Source organism: Chrysochloris asiatica, unplaced genomic scaffold (assembly GCF_000296735.1).
Source record: "Chrysochloris asiatica unplaced genomic scaffold, ChrAsi1.0 scaffold00005, whole genome shotgun sequence".
Taxonomy (NCBI): domain Eukaryota; kingdom Metazoa; phylum Chordata; class Mammalia; order Afrosoricida; family Chrysochloridae; genus Chrysochloris; species Chrysochloris asiatica.
In genome coordinates, this window is record NW_006408523.1 from 18,676,209 (window position 1) to 18,686,218 (window position 10,010).

At 36.9% G+C, this 10,010-nt stretch overlaps 1 protein-coding gene across 1 annotated transcript in view; it reads right to left on the reverse strand.

The window, feature by feature from the left end:
* Positions 1-2,084: 2,084 nt before the first annotated feature.
* Positions 2,085-10,010, reverse strand: part of GPR180 (G protein-coupled receptor 180) — a 35,804-nt gene continuing 27,878 nt past the window's right edge. The window contains exons 7-9 of the mRNA XM_006832004.1: positions 5,029-5,220; positions 3,836-3,913; positions 2,085-2,505 (exon numbers count right to left, since the gene is read on the reverse strand). Of these exons, the coding sequence (XP_006832067.1) occupies positions 2,347-2,505; positions 3,836-3,913; positions 5,029-5,220 (429 nt within the window). The 3' untranslated portion in view covers positions 2,085-2,346. The remainder of the gene's footprint in view (positions 2,506-3,835; positions 3,914-5,028; positions 5,221-10,010) is intronic.

The following is a 10,010-nucleotide window of genomic DNA, read 5'->3' on the forward strand; positions in this document are numbered from 1 at the left end:
CAGTTTTATATTGTTATTAACAGCTCTTTTGCTTCATTTAACAATGACTCATTAATAACAAAATAAATTAGCAGCAAATTCAACCATAAATTAAAATAAATAAGTAAAAAAAAATCTGTTAGTTTCATAAATGCTAGCATAGGAATACATTTCAGGTACATCAATTACAGAGTGACTATGTGCTTGGAGTTCACAAAAAAGTATGAAAACTCTTTACTCTTTTTCTTAGCTTAATTAACTACACCTCTGTAGTTCATACTGGGACTATTAGTGAGATGTGGTAAAAGAAAAAGTTCATGGCCACTTAGGAACTTATGTAAATCTAAAATATATGTGAGCCTTTCTAGTCTCAGCCTACAGCACTCCCTTATTAACTAATTTACACAGAACTGCTCGAGCGATGATTTAATGAGCAGACTGAACTTTGTCACTGCAACTTTACGAGCCACAGACTTTTTGAAGTGAAGGCTTCAAAAAGTTTGGGGAATGATGGAATTAAAAGATAATGGAATGTTTCCACAAACATTTTGAAGTCACTTAGTCCTGGTGTGGTGCTGTAGGATAAGCACTGGACTGCTAACCACAAGGTAAGCAGTTCAAACCCGCCAGCTGCTCCTTGGAAAGCCTATTCAGGGTCACTATGAGTTGGAACCAACTCGACAGTATTTAACGACAGTGTATAGGAGTCCTGGTGTGGCGCTGTAAGATAAGCACTGAACTAGTAACACAAGATTGGCAGTGCAAACCCACCAGTCACTCCTCAGAAACCCCACACAGGGTCAATATGAGTTGGAACCGATTCAATGACACTTAGCAAGCAAGCAACTACAATTGCCTGCAAAATGAAGCAAAACAGTATTCAATTTGGCATAATGAAATGCCCATAAATGTATCTTTAGATTGTGTTACATGATCTTAAATAGTTAATTAAAATGTTTACTGATCAGTGGGCCAAATCTTGCTAAAAATGTTATACCTTTGGAAGCAGGTAGAATTTAAAAAAGGAAGAAAAGAAAAAGGCCCGAGATAAAAATGAAAAGGCTCAAACAAACTTAGAAAACAAAAACTGACTGATTTCCAATCAGTGACTATTAGTGGGAGTCCTCAGTTTATTCAGTAGCTATTCTTTAAACAGGCATTTGATAAAGTATTCTGTAGCTAGCATACTCAATACTGGGGCATCACACACAAAAAATATGGCTTTATTACAAGGGATTCAAGATGGCAACTACTTAGAATCCAGTGCCAACATGGATTATAACAAATCCAGTGAGTATTTTGTTTTTCAATTATTCATAGAAAATTTAATCCTGATTAAGTATCCTTGGGCAGGAATTCATGGGTAGTTGATGACTGAAACCAACATTTATGTGAAATGCTTCTGTTAATTTAATCTGTGTATATGGCTTAATTATGATTGAGGATTCAATGTAAGAGAAATGAATTATATCGGGATTAAAATTTTAGTACCATACCACATAGTACTTTCTCCTTTATATTTTTTTAAAAAAAAATAAACATGTAAACCTGCTTGTCCTTTCACCTAAGTTTTCACATTTTAAAACTGTTCATTCTTATAGCTCAGGTAATGCATCCAAGTTTTATTTTGCATAAACTGATATAAACCCTTTGCTAATCAAGCTAAAAACTTCAACTAGCGCCAAAAAGGAAAGAAAAAAATTGGAGAATAACCCCACCCACAAACAAACAAGCAGTTTAACTATGAATATTTCATACTCATTTCCTAAACTTATTTCAGTTTCAGTTCCTTTAAATTCCAACAGGAAATGCATTTTCTGTACAGCATAAAGAACAAAAGAAAATAATTGTGAATCAGTGCATTACACTTCCTAACTGGAATTTACACATATATGCATATATATTAAGTAAACATTTCATAATTGGAATTTATATATATATATACACACATATATAAAACATATACACACACAAATTATACATATACAAGTAATCATTTAACTGATTACTTTCTATAAGACTCTCAAACCTGAGTTAGCTATATGTTGATGTAAAATGAGGCATAACAAGTGGTGAATATTTTACCAAAATATCATGTAACCTTTACCTTTATTTCCACAGGGAAATTGCTTATGACAACAATCTTTCTTGAGAGTTTATTAAGCATATTTCAAAGCATTTCACTTATTATCATTCTTTGTTTTGGGTACTGCTTAAATGCAGTTATAAAAACAACACGCTCTGTTTTTGCTTTCAATTTTTCATACCAATGTATGAAAAAAAAAAAAAAAAAAAAAAGTCACTGTATTTGGATCCTTACTGCACGTCATCAAAGCAATTCACTTTTCCTTTGACCCAAATCAAGTATCAGAAGTGAGGCCGACTTTTGTGTCCAGACGATATGGTTAGTGGTAGTGTTACCGAGGAAAGCGAGGAAACCTCCCAGTACAGACTGTGCGACAGAAAGAGTCTGTAGAGAATGGCCATGGAGACAGACTGGCAAAGGGTGACCCCGATTATAACAACCTGAGAAGAAAATAAGAGACTCTTCTAGGGCTGGCAGAAACGTAACAGTTATGTTTGATTTACCATGAACCTATATCAACGTTATATATAAACACATATATACATACATATAAGGAGCTCTGGTAGCATAGTGGTTATGAATCGGGCTGCGAACCTGAAGGTCAGCAGTTCGAAACTACCAGCTGTTTCATGGGAGAAAGATGAGGCTTTCTGCTCCTGTAAAGATTTATAGCCTCGGAAACCCTGTACAGGGTTGATATGAGTCGGAAACGACTCCACGGCACAGCACAACAACATACATACATATACCCAACACACGTTACATACAAGCATATGTATACATACATACATACACACATACTATCCCTCCCTTTGTCTTTACCAAGGATACAAATAGCAAATCAATTTTCAAAAGGAAAACATGACTAACTTCAGAACTCTAATTGTTCAGGGGTAAATTTTTAAAAGAGTTTATAGATGGCAAAGTTAAGACACAAAAGAAACACTTACTAAGCCATTCTCTCCTAAGGGTGAGCACATTACAGAAAGGAGTTTCCGTAAATAACAACAAAAACCAGGTTCCTGGCTAACACAGTAATAGGAATAAGGGATGACTCACAGGAGCTTTGAAGAATATTCTAAAAATCCCTTCAAACATTTTCAAGTTGCTTCTCTATTTTTACAGACTACCTTCTGACCTATTTACCTTTATAAAATACCTCAGGCTCAGAAACTATTTGTGCACTCAAGTCCTACTCGGTTGCTTGTAAAGGTGTCTGGGCAGAACTCCATTTTGAAATGATGGCGCTGTTCACTTAAGATGGTAGGTACTAACCCAATGCAAACATGGCACACAGGGGCATGCAGTTCACTCTGTTGCTTGTTAAAGCAACGGCGATAATTTTTATTCATCTCTCTTGATTTTTACCATAATTTAGCAACAACTCAGTCATTTTCTTCACAAAAATGTATTACGGGTTCTTTAATTGATAAAACTGTATTCTGAAATAGGTTAAAATAAGGATAACAAAAGTCATTCTCAATCATTTAACTTATATGATAGGGCTTCAAACAGTTGGTGAAAAAATCCCACTCCTTTTTCTCCTTTTTCATTCCATTTCTCCATGACCTTGTGAAGCCCCCTAGTTTTCACACTTTATATTTTAAACCTCTAATTTATATACTCTGGCTCAATGTTTTGTTTCAAAGTTTTATTTTCATGCATTCAGGAAGCTACTGAACACATAAATAGGTCCTTTACACTTTAATAATTTCTAATAAAGATGGTATTTTCCTTTAAAAAACTATTTTAATTCTGTATGTTACTTACCTTGTCTCTTTGGTACTCACTAAAAATGACTGAAATACATGTGAGGCCTGGATGGCACAGGAACCACAAGACACAGCCCTGAAACAAACCAGAGGTAAGTCGTTAAGACATAACAGATAAAACTATTACCAGCACATTTCCAAGGTGCTCACTGCCCGAAACACTCAAAGATGAAGGCTCCTTGCAGAGAAGGGTAGAACTGGGCTGATATGAACGGGAAACTTTGAACCATGACAATTCTCTTAAACAAAATCAATTTTGAAATAAAATCATAATTTTTTCCATAATTTGAAAAAAAAAAAATGGAATCGTCAGGAGAGGTTCTGTGGGCTGGCCAGGCTGACAGCACAGTTTACCAGGATGCTGATCTGAACTGGCAAGATGGGAAGATACGTATCCTCCTTTCAGTCCAACAGGAGAACACACCTTTCTATAGAACGAGGATTTTATGTGACGACACCAGCCCCTCTCCTCCTCTTTTCTCCTTTATTAAACAGGCACAGGACATTCCTGTGTGGCGCTGTAGGATTAGCATGGACTGCGAACCACAAGGCCGGCAGTTCAAATCCACCAGCTGCTCTTCAGAAACCCAATACAGGGTTGCTATGAGTCAGAACCAACTCGATAACAGTTAACAACAACAAGGACTTTCCTGACTAGAGATAAGAGTCAAATGAGCACTGAGCTCTTTCTTACAGAATAGCAAAGAAAGTGAACGTGACCTCATGTGGATGGAGTTGAATAGCTGAAACGCTCATTTGTACTTAGCCTTCAGGCTCCGTCTGTCTGTCTGCTAACAGACAGCCCTCTTCACAGTTTGTTATAAAACACTGTAGAACTTAGAGGGCAACAGATCATAGTAACATTTCCTAATTGATTAAAAAATTTTCTTAGTTCTGATACTACAGAAAAATGTAAAATTCCTACTGATAAAAACGTGTGACCCAGGTAACATGAATCTACTATTAGTTTTCATTTATAAGGAAAATCACATCCCACTGGCTCTGTACAGTAAGGACAGCAACGCCTGCTCCTCACAGGTTGTGACGATGAAGTGAGTTGAAGCATATAAAGGGCCAAGCACACAGTAAAAACTAGATAAGTCAGTTAGCATGTGCTGCTTATTAGCTTCCCAAAGAAATGAGAATGGACATAAGAATGAGAAGCAACCCTTCTTTCCCCCAAACTCCTACTTTGGCAAATGTGATATAGAACTCCCTTCTGAGTGTACTTCGCTCCACTGTGATGATCTGGTAGAGTCCACAGCCTAAAGACACTGCCAGGCAAATTCGTAAGAGGATCAGAAGAATCCCCGCTAAATTGTGATGGGAATGGGAGCTGTGATGACTGGTATCTTCAAACTGTTCCCAAAGCAGCAAAATACTCTGTAAAAAACAGAATGACATTTAGAGGAAAGATTGTAACTTTTTCAATTCTTGGTAAAAAGCCTTTAAACATGTATAAACATTACTGAAGCCGTTACATTACTAGTCAGACAATAAAGGTGGTAAATAAACAAGCACAATCTTTTCCTCACTGATGTCAAAAGTTAAATAAAAAATAAAAACACCTTGTTATTACATCAGATCACAAAGTGCAAAAAATGTTATCACTACTATGATTCGAATCAAACATCTCCAAGAATGAAAATAAACTCAAAGACTTAAAAGAATACATATAAACTTTCTTCTAAATCCATCTCCTACTTACTTCAAAATCATTATTTGGAATTAAACTGTTCTACAGGTCAAGCAACCACCACTAGTCTGTCAGTTTGTCATACTGTGGTGGCTTATGAGTTGCTATTATTCTGGAAGTTATGCCATGGGTATCTTAAATACCAGCAGGGTCACCCATGGTGGACAGGTTTCAGATGAACTTCCAAACAAAGACAGACTAGGAAGAAAGACTGACAAACTACTTCCGAATATTTACTCACTGAAAACCTTATGAATAGCAGAAAAACACTGTCAGATATAGTGCTGGAAAATGAGCCCCTCAGGTTGGAAGGCAGTCAAAATGTGACAGGGGAAGAGCAGCTGTCTCCTCAAAGTAGAGCTGACCGTGATAATGCGAATGGAGTAAAGTCCATGGGAGTAAAGCCCACGGCACCTTCATTTGCTGATGGGTACAACTCAAAATGAAGAGAAACAGCAGTAAACATCCAAGACCCCCAGCAAGATGAATTGGCAAAGTGGCAGCATCAATGGACTCAAGTGTGGCAACAATTGTGAGGTTGGCCCAGGACAAGGCAGTGTTTCATTCTGTTGTACACAGGGTCATTATCAACTCGATGGTACCTAACAACAACAACAACAACACTCAAGCAAGCCCATTATCTTAGAGTAACTTACAAATATCTCAGTATTTCTTCTAATAAAAAATTTTGATTTAAAAAATCAAAATTGCTGATTTCAGACTACACATTTTACAATTTACATTATACAATGATAAGATCCCCAGAGTAAAGGAGAGCACAATCTTAATTCTCATTCTAAGTATCCAAGGCATTGTTATTTATCCTTATTTGATTAATTATTTTCCTCTCCTGTTGTTACTATATTTATAAACTCAGCAAGTTCCTCATTAAGCTGTTGCATTTACACAGAAATCAGTTAGTAAAAATCATTGTTTACTTTCCCTTTTTATCTTTACCAAACATCAGCCATTTAAATTACTATACGCTCATTCCTCACTTATCAACGTGGTTAGGCTCCATCAGTCAAAACAAGTACAGGGGAAGACTGTGGACTGCTCATATGCAGGGTCAAGCTGAAGTTGAAGAAAATTAAAATGAGTCCACAAGAGCCAAAATATGACCTTGACTATATCCAACCTGAATTTAGAGATCATCTGAGAAACAGATTTGATGCATTAGACACTAAAGACCGAAGACCAGAAGAGCTGTATGATGCCATCATGAACCTCATAAAGGAAGAAAGCAAAAGGCCATTAAGAAATTAAGAAAGAAAGAAAAAACACAAATGGGTATCAGAAAAAACTCCGAAACTTGTTCCCTAGTATAGAGATGCTAAAGCAAATGGAAAAAATGATGAGGTAAAAGAGCTGAACAGAAAACTTGAAAGGCAGCTGGAGAAGACAAAGCCAAATATAACAAAATGTGTAAAGACCTGGAGTTTAGAAAACCAAAAGGGAAGAACATGCTCAGCATTTCTTAGGCTGAGGGAATTGAAGAAATAATTCAAGACTCGACCTGAAATATTGAAGGATTCTACGGACAAATTATTGAATGATGCAGAAAGCATCAAAAGAAGATGGAAGGAAAACACAGTCACTGTACCAAAAGGAAATGGTCAATGGTCAACCATTTCAAGAGGTAGCATATGAACAAAAGCCAATGGTACTGAAGGAAGAAATAGACGGTACACTGAAGGAACTGGCAAAAAGCAAGGCTATGGGAACTGATGGCATACAAATCGAAATCTTTCAACAAACTAAGGAAGCACTGGAGGCACTCACTCATCTATGTCAAGAAATTTGGAAGACAGCTGCCGACCAAATGACTAGAAGAGATCTGTATTTCTGCCCACTCCAAAGAGAGGTGACCCAACAGAATGCAGAACTCATTGGATAATATCAGTAATACCGCATGCAAGTAAAATTTTTCTAAACATCATTCAAAAATGGCTGCAACCGTACATTGACAAAGAACTGCCAGAGGTTCAAGCCAGATTCAGGAGGATATGGAACGAGAGATTAGCATTGCTGATGACAGATGGATCATGGCTGAAAGCAGAGAATACCAGAAAGATGTTTACCTGTGCTTTATTGACTATGCAAAAGCTTTCAATTGTGTGGATCATGACAAGCTAAGGAAAACATTATGCAGAATGAGTATTCCGGAACAGTTAGCTGTGCTCGTGAGGAATCTGTACATAGACCAAGAAATAGTTGCTCAAACAGCACAAGGGAACACTGAATGGTTTAAAATTAGGTAAGGTGTGCAACAAGGTTGTATTCTTTCACCATACTTATTCAATGTGTGTGCTGAGTACATAATCCGAGAAGCCGGGTAATATGAAGAACCTGGCATCAGGATTGGAGGAAGACTCATTAACAACCTGAGATATGCAGATGACACAACGTTGCTTACTGAAAGTATAGAGGACTTAAAATATTTACTGATGAAGATCAAAGACCACAGCCTTCACTTTGGGTTGCATCTCAATGTGAAGAAAACAAAAACCCTCACTACTGGACCAATAAACAGCATCCATATAAATGGAGAAAAGATTGAAGTTGTCAAATACTTCATTTTGCTAGGGTCAACTATCAACACTCATGGAAGCAGCAGTTAATAAATGAAAGGACATATTGCATTAGGCAAATCTGCTGCACAAGACCTCTTTAAGGTGTTTAAGAGTAAAGATGTGTAAGTTTGAGGACTAAATCCTGACCTAAATCATGGTATTTTTAATAACCTCATATGCAAGTGAAAATTGGACAGTGAATAAGGAAGACTATAGAAGAATTCATGAATTTGAGTTACGGTGTTAAGAGGAGAATATTGAAAGTACCACAGACTGCCCAAAGAAAAACAGATCTGTGTTGGAGGAAGATCTGAATGCTCCTTGGAAGGCAGGATAGCCAGACTTTGTCTCTCAGACTTCAGACCTATTATCAAGAGGGACTGGTCCCTGGAGAAGAAGACTATGTTTGGTAAAATGGAGGGTGGGAGGACAGGAGGAAGGCCATCAACAAGATGGATTGGCACAGTGGCAACAGCAACAGGTTCAAATGTAGCAATGATTGTGAGGCTGGCACAGGACTGGGCAGAGTTTTGTTCTGTTGTGCGCAGGGTCGCTATGAGTCGGTACCAACTTGATGGCACCTAACAACAACATCAACACATAACTGCCAACTCACTGATAATGAAGGCACAGCCAAGGTGACACATAACCATCACAGACAGCGTTACTCTTGCCTAGCACCTGAGCATTCCTTACTACCAGACGTATGTCACTAATGCACAAAACATAATTTTTTTACTATTGTTATACAAGTGAAATTCTGGATACAAAGAAAGTTGATAAATGAAGAGTGGGTGTAACGTTTTGGCCATCACATATACTTCATTTGTTAAGTCAACCCTCAAAATTGAGCCTTTGGTGGCTTCTAAGCAATTTAGATAAAAACTCAATAGTAAATCCCGGTTTCAAGTTTTATGGAGTTTACAGCCATCTTTTCCCTTCCTAATTCTGAAATCTTCTAAACAAATGATACTCCTGCTACCACGATACCAACATTTTTGAGGGCAAAGTTATTTGGCTTTCTGCAAACATGAAATTTCCTTCCTGAGCTCAATATTTATTCTTTATTATTGAAAATGTAATTCCTCCACCCCCACCAAATTATACCCATCCAATTCCTTTGCTTACATTTCTAAAGTTAACTTTTACAACAACAAAAATGCTATCATAAAACTATTATTTCTATGACTCACGTTTTTAAAACCTAACTCCTATATTTTCATTTATATTAGCCAATATGTAATATATCTATCTATCTATCTGCCTGTCTGTCTGTGTTTGCCTGTCTTGTCCTCTTTGTCTGGGTTGTTGTTGAAGACTAGGGTTGTCGAATATAGTATTCATAAGTGCTCACATAAAATCTCGTGTAGTATCACAAGGTGAACCTTCAATATTTGTATTTGTCTATCATAATAAATTAAAATTATAACGAAATAAAGACTTGATTTTTAAAAAGTCCTTAATTAAGAAATGAGAATCAAACTTGGTATTAGCACTACTTGCTCCCTAAGCTCACTGCATTTTCCTGTGTCAAAAACATTAAGTTGGTAAGAGTTTTGCTCTTAGTCACTTCTAATTCGGTTCTTTCTCATTAGCCTTCCTTTCCTAACTTACTCTCCTTTCTAAATATCTTGATCAGATAAGCCATTTAAATTTAATACACAACTTTACTCAGCATCTATTAAACTACATAAATCCTGGAGGTATAAAATGAATAAAGCACAAGCTCTATCCTTCCTAATGAGTTTTAAATTTTATTTAATGAATTCAAACTTTGGATTATAATGGCCTTTACAGAGTCTTGTGTATTTACATCTACTAGCTAATGCCGGACTCCTGGTGTTGCGCTGCAGGACAAGCACTGGACTGTGAACCACAAGGTCGGCAGTTCAAACCCACCAGCT